Source organism: Arctopsyche grandis, chromosome 12, assembly GCF_051622035.1.
Source record: "Arctopsyche grandis isolate Sample6627 chromosome 12, ASM5162203v2, whole genome shotgun sequence".
Taxonomy (NCBI): Eukaryota; Metazoa; Arthropoda; class Insecta; order Trichoptera; family Hydropsychidae; genus Arctopsyche; species Arctopsyche grandis.
The window spans coordinates 10,260,001-10,277,965 of NC_135366.1; the positions used below are offsets into that span (position 1 = coordinate 10,260,001).

Consider the following 17,965-nt stretch of genomic DNA (forward strand, 5'->3'; position numbering starts at 1 on the left):
TATTTTTTCTTTCGGTTTAAAACTAACGAAAACGGACATACATAGATTTACCACAGCGAATTGGATCAATGGAGAGCAATAATTCAGATGCATTTTCTGCTAACCATACCATTTTCAGAGGATTACAGATAACATGTTCAAATTTGTCTTTATCGCAAGAATTCATTGAATTTATAATTTAAAAAAAATGTCATTCATTCAATCATCGAGATTCTTTATGAAAAAAACTAACTTAATTTACATCATTAGCCTGCCGAAGTGTGTATATATTATCATTAAATTATGTATTATATGAATTTTAAGCTTTCAGGAATATTAGAAAACAAATTAAAAAAAATTAATCTAATATGGCTTATGTAACAAATATTCAGTCACTATATAAGCTTAAAATTATAGTTACAATATGCATTAAAAAATATATGTAACGGCTTCCAAGGCTCCTAACTATAAAAAAAAATCATCTTGGGGTTGATAATTTAAATCCAAGAAATTCTAATTTGTTAATAGTCAGTACAAGTGAGCATAATAAACACCGAATGTGTATTTATCTTCCCACATTTGTGACATTCATAGTACTATCTCACTTGGCAGTTTTTATTCGAGCGATAGAAACTAACCAAACGAAGTTTATGTACGTTGATGAAGGTGTAGCTTAACTGCAAGCGGAATTATGGAATCAAATAATAATATAATAAATGCGATTCAATAACTTTTATTTATATAAAAAAATGCGATATATACACGCATGTAAAGTCAGGAAAAATTATATCCAAATGAAACAGATGCAGACAATGATTTAAAGATCATTTACATACTTAAAAAAAATTGCAGGAATGACAAAATAATATTTCGAATACAAATTACTCAAAATAAATTAGCGCAAAATATTTCAAATTGAAAGTCAAAAGAAATAAATTCGTTATTAATCTGTTATGCCTAAATGTAAGATACAATATTTAATTTCATTACACTTCAATGGTAAATGAATTACGAATATCACGAGATTGGCGATCGCTACTTAAATTTAAAACATCTTTGATATACAAAGGTAGCAATTTTCAATTTCTACTTTAAGATTTTTTTTAATGCTTTTAATATTTTTATGCATTCAATGAATTTTCAAATAAAGAAAATCGTGTAGGTTTGGGCTAATTAAAAACAAAAGATGAATAAATAATATAAAATACATAAATTTTTAAAATTTGAACATGTTTCTAAAAAAAAAAACTTTAGTCACCACCTGATAATTTGCAGACACACATGACATATAAATGAAATCTTCTAGGATACAATATGTACATACATGACATAAGGAAAATTACATTTAATAATAAATATAAGGTTTTCATTGAAAGATCTGAGAACGTATCTAATATTATAGAAACTTGGCAAATAATGAAAAATAAATATACACAATATGTGCGAATTACGATTCATATTCGAAAATTTGAAAAATAATACTTAGATTATGTGATTTTATAATGTGCCAACAATTATTATTGTGCGCGGTCAGTATCCATTCAATGTACGTTGAAGTTCGTATACATTGAATGGTCCCAGACGGCACATGTAATATAGAACTATAATGATAAAATTTAAGACGGCTAAACTATGTATTTACATTTCCATACAAATATATATATAAAAAATAATAATAATTAGTGGCACTTATGGAAACAGTAGGCTCTGTGTGTGGCATTCATCATCAATAAATAATAAAAAAAAAATATGTATTACAAGAATTTAATCCTTAATGGACAATATTATATAAACAATTAAAATAAATAAATAAAATATATTAATTTTGTAGACATCCAAAATGATGTAATTTTTAGATTGGTCGTAATTGTAAAAAAATCTAAGATTAAGCTACACAGTCTCAGATAATGATTTTTAACAAGAAATTTCTTTCAATAGTTCTTATGACAATATATTTGTTATACCAAAGTGCAAACAATGTGTGAAGGAAGGAGGCCAGCTTTCAACAAAAGTATATATTTAAAACAGCAACAAAAAAATACATTTTTCCGAGATAAAAATGAAAATATTGCTTTTATGGCAGAAAGTCTAGCCACACAAACCTTTTCTGCCTTGCCATGTATCGTAAGTTTTAAAAACTATACATGTCTCACTCCGGTGACTAAATGTTTAGCTCACATAGACGTTGAAGTTCAATTTAAAAATAAAGGTAGTATTGAAAAAGCTCGCGGTTGATTTATTGTTATCCATACAGCATTATTATACTTTAATTTGATTTGTTAATTTTCGTAAAAGTGATATGTAAAATAGTACTAAATACACTGTTATTTGCATTTAGAACTGAAGTAACTGTGACCGTCCTTACACAATTGTTTGCATTGCATACAACAAAAACAAAACTGCAATGAGATTCATGTATATCCTTGGGCCATGTTTTCCTAATACGGAAACAATAAATTTTTTGTCATTTTACCACGAGCTGAGCCATTTGTACTTATTTGTACAATGTTAGTTTGTCAGTCTGTCTTACATACCTCATAATTAAAGATGACATTAATGTGAAAAATCAGGAGCTTTCTCCACAGTAACAATAAAAGCAGTGCTTCTAAATACTAGCATCCAAGTAGAGATCTGGTATTTTCTAAACGCAATCAGTCATATTTGATGTACAATTTTCAAAATAGCAACATGAATGAGCAAGTCGACAAGAGAGAACATGATATAGTCGAAACAATGAATGCAAGGTGAAAAGGTTTTTTTGGCTGCATATACGAGTTTTTTTTTTTTTTTTTACTTTAAGAATGAACACATTCTTTCGTTGCAAAGAACCAATGATGAAAAACAATGAATATATATTTTTAAGTATATACTATTTGTTCCTGAATTGATGTAATAAATACGTATATATATACCATATTACAACCGTGTCGATACATATTTGCGCACCGAACAATGTTAGTATTATCCAGCCAATTTCCATATACGCTTCAAAATGTGTGACATAATTTTAATCCGTTTCATAAATATATATATAACGATCTTTTAAAAAGCTGGCTCCTACTTCAAAAACCAATCTGCACCTGTTGCAATTTCGCTACAAATTTTGTTTCCAGTACACTCGATTGGAGACAAATTACATCAATAAAACTTGCTGAAAAACAATTTCAATAAATAGAGAAAAAGAACTTGATTAATTTATTCTTATTAGAAATATTGCTTTACGTCCCATAAAAGGCTAGTAAAATAAAATTCAACCCTCTTATGAGCAAAATTTTCCCCGAATTTTATTTTTACATGTGTGAAATGCTTTAGCACAAAATGAGTATTGCACACCTAAATTATAGCGTTTATACTCATACATCAGAAAATTAATTTTCAACTCAGTTATATTAAATGTGTACCTAACTGACGTTCTTACAGTGGTTTTTCATAAATACAACGAGAAGACAAGCTAACATATTCACTAAATGAAAAACAAACAAAATTAGACAAAGAGGCTTGACCATGCTTCGACAGTATGCTATCTTTGCCAAGTGAAAATGCACTGACGTAATTTACACACCAATTAAAATTATTTAGCACAATTGTCACATTTAAATTGGAAGTGGGAGAGGGGAGGGGAAAATAATCAAATTCCCATATGGAAGCGTAAACGGTAAATCTGCTATGAGCAAGATGAAAAAGAGCAAACAGATAAGAACCAGACAGAAAAATATTTTAGGACGAAATTTATGCCCGCTCTTTTACGTACACATATATAAAATATAATAAAATAGCTGCCTTCCAAAATCATTTTTTACATGAAAGCTAATAAAATCAAGTTATTTTTGATGGAATACAAACTTGAATGGTTCCGTTCCAATTGCACATGCACATACAGAACGCTTATAACAATTACTAAACGGCGAATCGACGATTTTACACTTTTACATATTTAAATATGTAAAAGTTTCTTGCTCATAGCGAATTCACTCATAAACACCATCGGATTAAATTTCATTTTGAGCCAAAGAACAAACAACCAACACATACACAAAGCAAGACACAACATACTTGGTAGAAATGGATAAAAGTGTGAATAATCCTATCCTATCGATAGAATAAATGTTTGGAAGAAAAACCGCAACACGGAATAGTTGAAAATGGGCATTTTAATATACGTAAATTAGATTAATATATTAGTAAATGCAGAAGTTGATACAATAATTGATCATTCACAGCAATAACAGAATGAAATACAAAAACAAAAACTTTTACGGGAATTCACTAGAAAAATATCTCAGTACTAAATATAAAACGAAATATTCACTGAATAAAATATGACTAGAAAAATCTGATTGAGATATGTGATTTGATAAACGCAATGAAGTGAGCAGCGTCTCAATAATGCGGTGTCAAAATCGCAGAACCGAAGACAACACTCAAAGAACACACACGAAAAAGACAAATCACCCCTTTGTTTAGAGCGTTTTTCTTTTCAGAGCGATGTCATTCATCGGTCCATTGATTCAACATCATATCATTGAGACTTTCTGTACATCATTAGAAGAAATATTACACAGACGATGAATTATAGTTATAAATAGGAATTAAAATCGGAAAAGCAATGTTGAAATCAAAGTTAGTAAATAATCACTGGGAACCCTAATTATGTACAATAAAATACTAATGTCATAAAACCTCTTAAGGTCTTACATTACTCGACAGTATGAACTGGGCATTGATTTGTGTAACGCAAAATACGCATACATTTTATAAAAATTTGTAACCTATTATTATTATATAGATCCGATACTATATAAGTGTATTATATAATATCTGCGTATATATTGTAATAATTTAATAGAAACGTTAAAAAGTCTACACGTGTGTACGTCTGCATGTGCACGTGTTCAGTTTTTTGCATCTCATCAAAGGAACTCACGAATCGTAACTGAAAGAGTCGCTCTCGTTTTTTTTAAAAAAATAAGTTTTAGTGAATTAAAACATGTTAGACAATTATGTTATAAAAAACGACAAAGAAAACATCCCCGGTCAGTATAATTTTATATCAACATTATAAAAGGCCATAATTTCATCGAGCACACGTACAATATATACCAAAATTTCAAATTTAAAAATTACCTACATTTTTACAACTACATGTGTGTAATTAACTTATATTAATATAAATAATGATAGATGTATATATATATATATATATATACATATATAAATATGTATATGTTTAAACGTCACCAAAATGACCATCACTAAAATAACAAGCACAACGGACACGTAAGGTATATACATATTGGGGTTTTTGCACAATTCAACTTGTGTGCAGGGCATTCGTAAAATATCACTTGTTCTTTCAATTAAATAGTTTTTTAAGAAATTAATGTTTTTTTTACTTAAACGTAATACTGTAAATTGGAAAATGTTATTTCTATATATATATATATATATATATATGTGTGTGTGTATATATAAAAAAAAATTGTTTCATCAACAAACTTTTGAAAATTTTATATGTGCAATCGTTTCGACAGATATTTGAATCTATTGTAAGATTAAATACCGATTAATAGCAAGTTACATTGAATGTTTGTCGATGTCATGGTCTAACCTGCTTCACTATCACTTGTATCTGAAGATGATGTATCACTAGTAGATGAAGAATTCGAAGAATCTGATGAACTAGAACTTGACGATAGTCTACCAGAAGCGGCTACAGGCTCTTTTGTTCCGTCTGAAAAAATAATTCGGCCGTTAAAAAATCGACCAATCTAAAATGCATAAGAATTTCACTCTTTATAGATTATATGTTTGCAAACTTATACAGTAAAAAAAAAAAAATGCTTTCACAGATATGTCTAATTCTTAATTCGCATTTACAACACTCAATATATGAAGTAATAAAATAATAACGAGCGGGATATAACACTAGGAAGCAGAATGGGTGCTGTAAGGGTAATCGAGGGGCTATAAGCAGACGTAGCCAAAGGCGAAAATGAGAAACGGGGTGGATTACATCCAACGGACTAATACAACAAACTTTTGCACATAACAAAGCCATGTGCTGTAAAAAAAAAAAAAGCCCCCACTAGTAAAGAATCAAATCCTTCACTGACCACATTATAGTTATAAATATTGAAATGTTTTATGAAACACCTGAAAATAATCGTTTTTCCATTGAAAAACAATTGCAAAATCGTTATCACACATATACTACCACACAAAAGGAAAAACGCTTCAAAAATAATGATTAGCATACATGGGTACTATTTTGTGGAAGATATAAGGGAATTGGATTGTGAAATTAATCAACACGGGTTTGCACAGTTAGTTGTGCACAAGTAAAAAAAATCACAACACATTTTCTAGACATATGTACTTCACAAAGGCACTGAGTGATAAAATTACAATAGATGTTAGATGTATATATAGACATATTAATCGATCAATCGGATTATAGAAATTAATTTATATCTGTGCACCCTATTTAATTTTACCTTTCTTGGGTTGTTGTTTTTTACTAGTCCCAAGTTGCACATCGACGTCTTGCAGTCGTTTCTCAAGTTCTTGCTTTTTTTCTGCCATCTGTTCATCTTTGGACTTTCCAGAAACCCGTTTATCTGTCAAAAAAAAATTTATGTTTTCCTTATAACCTGGAGGTACAGAATGCTATCAAATTTCATGATGATGAATCAAATTTACCACTATATTTTTCAAACAGTTGTAACTAAAAACTGTAATAATCTAATTTTTCAATAAATCTACATTGAAATTACAATAACAATTTACTTAAATTTAAAAAATTACTAATTTGCTTTATCTTAAAAAAAAATATTTTTCCACATAATCTTTATATAATGAAAGCATTCAGAGGAATTGATGCATTTTAGCATACGACTACGTCTAGACATTTTGAATTAAGTATTCATGATAGCATTCAACCCAAGTTTTTGTTTAATAGTTTGAAGTGAACTGATGATATTGTTATTAATAAATACATAAACATCTGCAACCACCATATGTAAAGGAGGCTGTAACCAAAAACTCTACCACAACATAAAATAACAAACACTAGATGTTAACAGAGAGATAGATGAATATAGATAGAACAACACATCACTATTGAAAAGCAACTGAAAGTGAAAAAAGGTTAAACTTATAGCCCCCAATAAACATTGAAGTTTTAGTCCCAACATTGCTAGCATCCCATAAAACCTTACTGCTTTTTTTTCGATATGTTATATACTTGACAAAATAGGAAAAATTATACAAAAAAAGAACAGGAAAAGTATACAGAGCTGCACAAATGTACAACTCTACAGAAAACACAGTAATCGAGTAAGGAAAAGGAATCAACCAAGAACAAGAATCGAAACAAATTGAATACTCACGGGTTTTCTTTCGAAGGCAAGACGCTACATAATTTTCTAATTCACGGAGAGTAGACGCTTTCAAAGTTTCGAAATCAATTTCTATTTCATCTGGATTAGAATCTCGTAAGGACGGTTCCCTGGATTGAATTATATGAACAACCTTGCCGAGTTTATCGCCTGTGATTTAAAACCAACAAAACAACGAATTAGCCACCGTCGAAGCGCAAAACGCAAAATATTCAACAAAATAGTGCAAACGAGAAACGAACCCGGCAGTTTATTGATATCGAGAGACAGCTGTCTCTTTTCATCGTACGACATGGGTTTGGCGGTGTCCTCTTCCTCGGAATCGGGCTGATGCACTTGCGTTGGCTGTTTCTTTTTGGGTTGGGGCACGGTCGTCGCCCCCCGACTTGCGGGGCCCATCGGAGCACCCGAACCCTTAGTGCCACCACGCTTGCTGGTCGCATTTCCAGCAGTTGCAACACCTTTAGCGGTACGCGCCGTTATTCCACCACCACCTAAATCGAAACAACACAATTTACATACACATAAACTTTCCCTCGTACAGATGGAAGATATCCCGCCAGTCAAATTTCATTTAACATTCAAATAATAATTCCAAAACCTAAAAAAATAAAACGGCGAACGGGGTACGATTGTCGAATTATTTTATTTAACTTTTTAGCGAGTCTGTATACTAGTCCCATAGATGCTACATAACACAGCTTCACTATTATAACGTTTCACCTTTGTCTTTGGCGTGTACATCATCCACACACACACAAAAGTAAAATATATAAACATTTTTAAACTGTCTATGGCACATTTGGTAAGTCGACAATACTTTTTATTTATGACTAATATTTAGACAAAACAAAAAAAAAAAAGAACAAATTATAATTGGACTCTAGACAATTAATCATAAGACAAACCTTTAATCTTGTTATTTTTTGTGCTTGGTGTTTGAGCATTTAAGTGTTTCATATCACTGGCCAATTTGAGATCACCGCTTCCGAGTGCCACTGGAGCTAGGGACGAACCTATACCGGGAGACAGACACAATAATTTGGCATAAAACGAAACGACTCTATTCTATTCTTGTTTGTAATGAAGTAACCAAGTGCGGAGCGATGCCGCTATAGCCACACAATAAAGCAAATGACTGTCTGCAAAGTTATTATACATGAATGAAAATTAAACTGACGTGCTTTGAGTATTTGAATGAATTCGCATCTAATGCAATGCTACATTCTAAAGCTGCATCATGTATCGTCTATGAGACCAGATACAAAAAAAAAACTCTATCGTGACCCATGGGGTGACCTAATGCCGAACTCATGGTCATGAAAAGGCGACATAAGTACTAATTAAGCACTTACATTATTGGATATAGACTGAGTGTAAAGGAATTGACCTTTTTTTCACTTCAAAGTTCTGTAATAATGCAGTAATTAATGCACTCAGTAATAAACAGACCACTATGCTCATCACAGTTTCACAGTGTAGCATTTTAAGTCTAAACTTACTTGGAAAATTTAACATCCAAAATATTTCAAATTATCTTACCTATAGTATCATTTATGGAATTACTCTTTCCTTGATAGCCGGCGACAGAATTAGCCTTTCCGCCACTTCCAGCGTTAGCGGAAGGTTTTTTCTTATCTTTCACTTTTTTCTTTGATTTCTTTTTCTGTCCGGATTCCGCCACTAACATTCTCATCTTTTCTTGCATAGCCGACAGCTAAAATCCGCACCAATCATTAAAATCAAACATCCTAATATACAAAAACACAATCATCCGATCAAGAAGATTAAAGCACCTCTTTCTGTAACACTTTCAATTTGTTACTTCTTTCCTCTTCGGAATCGTCAGATTCGGATTCAGTATCTGATCCGGACTCGGAACTCGATGCCGAGCTTGGTTTATCCATTCCGATCGAGCCCGAATGTGTCGGCTCGTCGGGAATTTTCGCATATCTGTAAGATTGGCATAAGTGTTAAAATTAAAAATCAAAATTACACACACGCCGATTTCTATTGTTGTATCACACTAACCTCATTTCAAATACGTCTTGGAGCTTTCTCGCCATGGCTACAACGTCATGTTCGGGAGGATTGTATTTATAGCAGTTTGTGAAGATGAGACGCACATCGATTGCAAACTCTGCGGCACTGTGATATGCACGCGTGTCCATTTTATGTTTAACTGTTCCTAAGTCCATTGGTTTCTTAATTATTTCAAAATAGTCATGTAAACCTAGTAAATCTGCATCAACCGGTTTGTAAAAGGGCCATGCATATCCCTGAAAAACAAAACAAGGTTGTAAAACAGTAAACAAACAATGGAGTAAAAAAGCAAACATTAAATTTCAAATAAATCATGACTAAAGTTTACATTGAAATGTTTCGTTTGCTTAAATAATTACAAAAATCACATTTATATATATCCTTAAATAATGGTTCAAAATACAAAAGATCTTTATTTCTTTAAATTTGTCATAAATGTAAAAACTTATTTTATAAAATGTTAAAAAATATATTACTTACAGCAAAATCTAATATTTGCACAAGACGGAAATTAGCAAAGGAAGTATTTTTGGAATAAATACACGATTCGAGATTATATAAGAAGTGGTTTTGATCACAAATAATAAAATTATATATCTTTTGACAAACAATTAGGTACAATATTATACCAATAACTATGCCATGTTATTTTATCTAAAAATTTAGACAGATATGTTGTGTGATTTTTGTAAATGCTTTCATAAAGTTTGTAATTTTAATATATTGAAACTTTTTTTAAAAAAGTTTAGTATAAATATACACTTTAATATAAAATTGATAAAGACAACATAAATAAAACAAATGATTGAAAAAATAACAAAATACGTTTTTATTTACTTAATGTTACATTTTAAATAAAGATATTAACATATTTATTGATTAATAAGTTCATATTGAAATATGATGCTTGATGGATATTTTAGGGTGCCAAGAGCTGTCTTGAGTTACATATGAAAAAAATTAAAAAAAATTTGGGCACATTAACTGAAACTCCTAACCATTTTTATCTGGAAATGTGACATAAAATTGCTAAACATTTGGACAACGGTACCATAGTCGAGATATCCGCGTATTATTTGTTTTGAAACTAAGGTCATAGTTTAAATACATATTACATTTGTTTATTTTACATTATTTCAAAGTATTAAAGATTTATTAATTCCCATTGAAATGTAAGCAAAAATGTCAGAAAATCATGTTATTTTGAAAAATGTGTTTCGAAAGGGATGGTCAGTAATATGAATGTACTTGAAAATATTAAAAATATGGTTCCTTACAGAATGCTTCTTAGAGAAGAGTTCCTTCAAAATTTCATTGCAAGATTTGAGGGATTCGGTTAATTTTTCTTTAGATGACTTCTGGCCGTGGTGATGGTGATGTTGGGCAGTTGGAACCGTACTTGTAGATGTACCGGCAGTACCACCTGCACTTAATAAAGGCGAAAGTGTTCCACCACCAGCAGCGATAAATCCCTCCTCTGTCACACGCGTTGGCTGAAAGCAATAAAATTCATTATCAAAATACCATTTTTTTAAACACGAAACGAAGATAATCAGTCAGACTCAGTTATGCAGAAATAACTGATCTAACAACTCAAAGAATCAATGGAAATAATGTATTTTTAAAAAAATGTGAAGCACTGGAAAGTTAAATAAATGCCTTTCTTAGGTTCCACCACGTGAATTCAAATAATAACGTATGGAAAACAACAAATTTCACAAAGCATTTGATATGTATAATAATTATTATGTGGAAAATTTTAGTATGTAACTTAACGCTTGATACAACAAAGTTCAGATGTAAATATTAATGTACTTCTTAGCTACAAGGTTAATTAAAATATAATCAAAACTTCATGTTATAGCATAAATGATAGAAAAATTATTTTACATTAGAAATAAAACCAACAATCGTATTACCTTTTTGATTTGACGTCCACTTTCTCTACGCGTTGAAATTTTAGCTGATTTTGGAGCAGTCGAAGTGAGACTCGGAGTGTGATAATCATTACCACTACTACCGGTGCCATCAAATGAGCTTCCCATAGGTGTTGTAGTATCAGCCTTTCTTTTCACACCTTTTTTCACCTAAATTTAAAAAAAAAATAAACATATATAATGCATTCATTTCCTTTTGGTCCTTTGAGATTTACATAAATTTTACAAAATATATTTAAAAAATAAACTTAAATATAGAATTATAAAGGGAAATTAAGAAACTAGAGACATTAAAACAAAAATATATAAATTATATTATCAAGTTTAATACCTTTACAGGCTGCGTTTGTGGTAATTGTACTGTGGTAATAGTCGGTGTACTCTGATGAGTGGCCGGCTGCGTCACATGAAATCCAGTAGGTTGTGATGCCACCTGAATATAAGAAATTTGTTAAAGTAAGTAGTGATTAAATTAAGCACTTTTTCAATTTCGAATAAACAGCTAAGAAGCCATCAAAGGAAAGAAAAAAGACCTGTTGTGGTAGTCCAGTATGGGTTACACTAGCACCACTTGTGGAACTAGGTTGTGAAAACTGCGTGGTTACAGTAGTGGTGGTATTAGTGGAGCCGACGGGTGATGGAGATGGTACAACGGTGGGCGTAGGTGGTACAGAAGGCCGCGACGCACGAGGTACGGGTGCACCGGGTGTTACCGTCACACCTACAGGACCAACTGGTCCAATTGACCGCTTTTTATTTGCGGCAGCTGCTGCGGTTCCACCTTTCCCACCACCTTTTCCCGGCATTTCAATTTCTCTCTCCTCTTTCTCCATTTGCGCGACCTGAAAAATCGTTTATATGACAATAAATTCACATGAATCTGATAAATGTCTCGACTAGAAAATAAATCTAATAGAGAAATACATGTTGCAGATAAACTGTTGTATTTACAGAAAAAATAATTACCTTGGCCAAAAATAATTTTTCTAAAGTTTGTGCCATAACAACAACGTCCTCGCCAGCTTTATTATATACATAGCAGTTAGAAAACATTGTGTTAAAATCTTGAATACACTCTGCTGAAGTGTAGTAATAATTTTGTTCTAATCGTTTCTTAATCGTCCCTAGATCCATTGGTTGTTTGATTATTTTGTGGTAGTCCTAAAAAACAAGAAATAATCATGACAAATTTCTAGTACTGTAAATAGAAATTTTTGAAGAATTTTAATGAATATATGAAATAATTGCTATAACATATAGATTTAACTTACTGGTAGGTTAAGTTTTTTAGCATCAACGGGTTGTTGGAAAGGCCAAGCAAACTGATGTTTCCATACTACCTTCATGACGTTCTTTTGCAAGTACTGAGAAAAATAAGAAATAATTCAATATTTTAAATTTTCAAATATTAAATTGTAGTCCATTCGTTGATTTTAATTTGTAAAATTTTAAATTCAATATATTTCTACGAATTTTTAAATCATTAAAATACATATACATTATACTCTTGATTACCTAGTTACAGATTATTCGTGCTTGAAATTAATTAAATTTTCTTTAATTTCGTTATTTTTGAATGAAAATACGAGCCTGTTGCAATATAAAATAAATGCAAGAAGTATGTAGATTTGGAGCATTGGTAGCTAAGTAGGATTTTTTGTTGATACATATATTCATTCAATAACTTTTTTTTTACATTAAATTATAATCTCTTCAAACATGCATTTATTTTAAATCTATACAAATAAGAGTAAGAAAATTGTACTCATTACAAAACAACAACTAACTTTAATTGAGATTCGAAAATGGGTTATCCACATTATAACTCACCCCAAAATATGGGATGGGTGCTGAAACTGTTCAAGATATAGTAAAATAAAAAAAAAGTTAGAGGCATTCACGTGAGATTATAGAATAAAAGAGTATGAAAATGTCATCATATGAAGATTTAGCAATAACAACATGGAATTCAGCGAACAGCAATACAAGGAGAACATCGCAGTGGTTGTGTTGAATCCACTAATAAATTCTGCATCAGTTTTTAATAATATTTGCAATTAGAAAATTTACAACCCGATCAAAACTATAATGCAGTGTTTGCCAAAGAAAACGCTTGCTATGTCAAAATAAAAGTCCACTTCCAGATACAAATCATATAAAGAACGTGTTACAGTCATTGAATTGAATCTTTTCGTAATTGAAAAAGCGAAAAAACCAAGATCAATTAAGGGGACTGAAACAAAGTCTTCCTGTTGATTATTATAACCAACAAAAAGGAGCACGGATGGATAAAGAGATCTTCGAAAATTAGTTCAAGACCAAATGAGTTTCTTAAGTGAGATATTTTTTAAAAAGTAAAGGGTTTCCACAGAAAGCAGGATTGTTAATAGATAATGCTCTTTCTCATCCGAATCAAACTATATTAAAAACAAACGACCCCAATAGCAATGGTTCGATCATGGAGAAAGATTCTTCATAACGTGGAGATAGATTTATCAAATTTTGAAGAAATCAAGGCAAGTGATATATCTGAAAATGTTGATCGGGAAAACAAGTAGTGGTTTGATCGCGGTTTAAATGATCCAAGTTTTCACTGCATGGGTGATGCGGATATTAGAAACAATATCAAAAATTGATAGTTTAGATTATCCAATACCGTACTCCCCAGTAAAGTAAACTTGCCGTACGAAAACCGTTTTATTCTTTAGTTAATATCGATATTTTAAACTTACCACAAGCTGGTTAGTTACTCTGCCTTGTCTGTGTGGTGTAGAATTAGGAGTGCCATTCACAGCCTCTACTCCAGGCTAAAATAAAGAAAACATAAACCGAATCAGACAGTGATCACAATGTGACGAAAAAAAATACAGATGATATAAAAGTGTACGAACCGTGCTTGTGGTAGCAAGTGGATCCACTGCCTGCTGCATAGTGTTAGAATCTGTGATCTACCTGCCAAACACACACTAACATTTTATCGTTATATTGTAGATTTTTAAATTTAACAGAACGATTCATGTAAAGCGAAAAGAAAAAAAAAACACTATGCTATTACGTCCACATATACGAGAATCCGACACTCGACTGCTTGTAGTGCATTTTCAGATGCAATCGAAATTCTACACAAAAATATGACGGACACACACACATACCTCACATAGAACAAGCGGTACGTTGTATTCTTCGCCGAGAGGCATCAGCTGTCCTCAACCGGTAGTAATATCTTTTTATTATTTATTACCAGCATAATACAAATTCTCAAATAGATCTAAATCACCTGCAAACACAAAATTAAATCGTATTAGTTCACAAGCCTCACTAAATTACAAGAAGTAACATCAAACGTCAAGAGTCACACAATCGACAATAACAATACGACCGTGAAGGCAAAACCGTTACAGCCATCGACTGGATACGACGAGCCAACGGAACAGAATATAAATCGACACTTATTTTTCAATGCAATACACCGATCAATTAATCAAACTTTCATTGTGGCCTTTGTTCATATTGAGTATCATAACGCATCGTATGTACAAATTGAAATAAAAAAATATATATACATTTGCAATTTTAATGCAATAAAATGAATATCATTTGAAGCCAATGACCGGGGACACAAATTAAATCAGAATTTACCAAACATTTGTTTATAATAGACGCGTGTCTTGCAAATTTTTTTCAAAGAATTGCTTTACTATTTGTGCTAAGCAAAAAATTATGTGTGATGGGCGAAAATTGAGCATTCGCTTAAAAAAATTAATAAATTGTGCGTATGATTTAATCAATAAATAGCATGTATGACACGAAGATTTTTTTTAGTTTAGATTTAACATAAAAACAAAAATAAACACTTCCGAGAAAACAATGAATCAATTTTTGATAAAATAATAATTTCTTGGAATATTGACAGATCATCGGTTTAGCCAAGTCAAAAATCCTCATCCGGAATACTTTTTCGACAATCGATAAGTTTGAAGCCTTCTATATTATCATTCACCGGTGGTTTTAACCGGCTTCGCTCGATGTCGGTAATATAAACCGCTTAAACACGGCTCATTTAATAGTAAACATTTTATTAATTTTATATTTGAATAGTTTTATTTCATTTATTCAATGACGTCACGGATTTTACAAACGAAATGAACATACAAAGTATCTTTCGATATTATATATATATATATATATATTAGATTAAATAAACTAACCACCATATGAAATGTATTTATTTTATAATAAATGTTTATACCAGTAACGAGCGAGGGCATAACTAACCGAATTCGTATCGAAATCTTTAAATCACGTCAACAATAAATCGAATATGCATCGGCTGTGTATGAACAGAGCGTGTGGAAATCAACCAAGTTGCATTATTAGCAAATTTAAACAACCAATTTTTGACTTAAAACTTTCGCCCACTAATCTGACGATATATATATATATATAGGATCCGGATGTGAAGGATTCCAAGTGAAACGCGCAGATTCAGTCAGAACCATTTATTATAACATATCGTCCGGCCTGTTCTCCAACAAGTGACCATAACAACACGCATCCGGTCTCTCCCATGCATACCACACACACACTTTATCCCTAGCAGTTTGGCCAACCACACATACGATATATATATAAAGAAATACATTGCATAAATCCAACAAAAAAAATATCAAAAAAATAAAAACAGCTCGACGGATAGATCAACTTCACACACATACAATTGAACCGTCCTCGACTCGGACGCGGAAGCAATCGAAGAATAAACGTCGCTAATCGATCACGGTCACATCCACAATTTTCCTATATAAGAATGGTATCAACACCGATGGTAACACACACATACACACACACACACACACTCCAATTCAACGAGCACTGTATTCAATTCAGATCGGGCACATCCGAAAAATGATCGTCCATACAATATGTATATAGCAATACGTCACAACATATAAACAATATCTTATTGACGTTTCGAGCACGTACGTATATATAGATATCTTGGATGAAGCGAAAGCGCGCGCGCGCACACGCACACACACACACATATGCATATATATATATATATATATATATATATATATGTGTGAGATTACGAAAGACGACAAATACATATTCTAGAAAGTGTGGTTTGTAAGATATATGTGTATATATGCATACATGTGTGAATGGCGAGCGTTGTTGTCAAATGAATCGATCGCGAGGCGCGGGAAGGGAAGGGAGGGGAGGGGAGGGAAGGGGACGCGCCCCTGCATTTTGACACTTGACGGGAGGCCGGGGGTGGGGGAAGGGCGGGAAGCTTGGGCCAGAGTGGGGCGGGGGAGCGGGGCGGGCTGGGGGCGCGGGGGCGCCGGGCCGGAGGGGCGAAGGCGCGTCTCGGTATACCAACATGGCGGCGGGAGGGGCGGAGTCGTCGAGTGGGTGAATGGGCGGGCAACGGAGCCGAGCCGATGTGAGGCGTCCGTCCTGGTCGGGCTGTCAGCGGCGAGTGAGGGTCGGGGTCCGGCGGGGGGGGCGGGTGCGGGGGGCAGGGGTTGCGGTCGCGGGGCGGCGGGGGCGCCGATCCGAGGGAGAGCGCGAGCGCGAGCGTAGAGCGTAGAGCGTCGAAGTCGAGCGTCGATCGTTGAGCGGGGGGTACCTGGTGGGAGGGGCGCGGGCGCGGCGTCGGCGTCCAGGCGAGGCTCGGGCGGCGGGCGGCGGGGGGGGAGGGGCGGCGGGCGCGGGGGCGCCTTCGGATGCGGTCGGGGGCGCGGCGCGGGGGCGGATTCGCGGCCAAGCGCCGCCGCCGGCAGCGCAAATGGCGGCCAGACTAGCTGCCCTCTAGCGGCCGATTAGTGCACTATTGCAACAACCGCACTCCGCACTCCGCTCTCCGCGCTCCGCGGCCGTCGCCCGTCGCCCGTCGCCCCGACTCGCTTCACGATGCGTCGCTCTGCAACTTTCACCGCTCTGACTCATGACGCTGCTGACTCGTTTGCGATGCGAGCGAGCGGCTTTGATGTTTCGACACATTTGTGGCGTGCGTTCACTGAGCTGGTGACGGTTCGTTTTTAATAATGGAACTACATTTTTCGAAGCGATCAACTATATACTCATATATACTCAAACCAGCAGCGTGGTCTAGTGGTGAATGTTGAATTATTTCGTACTTGATGTTACGAGTTCGATTCCCCGCTAAGTCTCGTTGTTGGCCAGACCTTGATTTGTCTAGGTCGATCGTTTCTTATCAGAATTTGCGAATTTTTCTGATTTTCATTGAAACGATTCCTGTAAAATTGGCGTTTCCTTCCCAATTTTCTGTTGCGAATTTTTAGTTATTGTTATATCTTAGGTTTCGCCATATTGCTCACCATAGATATTGCTCTGTGGTTGTTTATCGAATATAAAATTCGTATTGTTACATGAAAGTTATTCATCGTTATTTATCGTATTAATACAATGTTTGTGATATATGTTTACTGACCATAGATGTCAGATATTTAGATTTACATGTATCTATGTAATAATTATGTATGTGGACCAGGAAGGCGCATTTGGGGTTTACCTGTTAAGCTTTCCTGGTATATTTGTATATATGTATGTAAAAATAAAAATAAATAAATAAATATAAAT

The 17,965-nt window shown here is 33.5% G+C and overlaps 1 protein-coding gene across 1 annotated transcript in view; it reads right to left on the reverse strand.

The window, feature by feature from the left end:
- fs(1)h (female sterile (1) homeotic) overlaps nt 1-16,975 on the reverse strand; it is a 22,161-nt gene extending 5,186 nt beyond the window's left edge. The window contains exons 1-18 of the mRNA XM_077442275.1: nt 16,743-16,975; nt 14,509-14,633; nt 14,248-14,304; nt 14,089-14,163; nt 12,628-12,720; nt 12,323-12,517; nt 11,890-12,198; nt 11,688-11,789; nt 11,339-11,506; nt 10,697-10,912; nt 9,408-9,655; nt 9,173-9,329; nt 8,919-9,093; nt 8,285-8,392; nt 7,619-7,870; nt 7,368-7,526; nt 6,474-6,596; nt 5,588-5,710 (exon numbers count right to left, since the gene is read on the reverse strand). Coding sequence (XP_077298401.1) covers nt 5,588-5,710; nt 6,474-6,596; nt 7,368-7,526; nt 7,619-7,870; nt 8,285-8,392; nt 8,919-9,093; nt 9,173-9,329; nt 9,408-9,655; nt 10,697-10,912; nt 11,339-11,506; nt 11,688-11,789; nt 11,890-12,198; nt 12,323-12,517; nt 12,628-12,720; nt 14,089-14,163; nt 14,248-14,304; nt 14,509-14,553 — 2,605 coding nt within the window. The 5' untranslated portion in view covers nt 14,554-14,633; nt 16,743-16,975. The remainder of the gene's footprint in view (nt 1-5,587; nt 5,711-6,473; nt 6,597-7,367; nt 7,527-7,618; nt 7,871-8,284; nt 8,393-8,918; nt 9,094-9,172; nt 9,330-9,407; nt 9,656-10,696; nt 10,913-11,338; nt 11,507-11,687; nt 11,790-11,889; nt 12,199-12,322; nt 12,518-12,627; nt 12,721-14,088; nt 14,164-14,247; nt 14,305-14,508; nt 14,634-16,742) is intronic.
- Between the last annotated feature and the right edge of the window lie 990 nt (nt 16,976-17,965).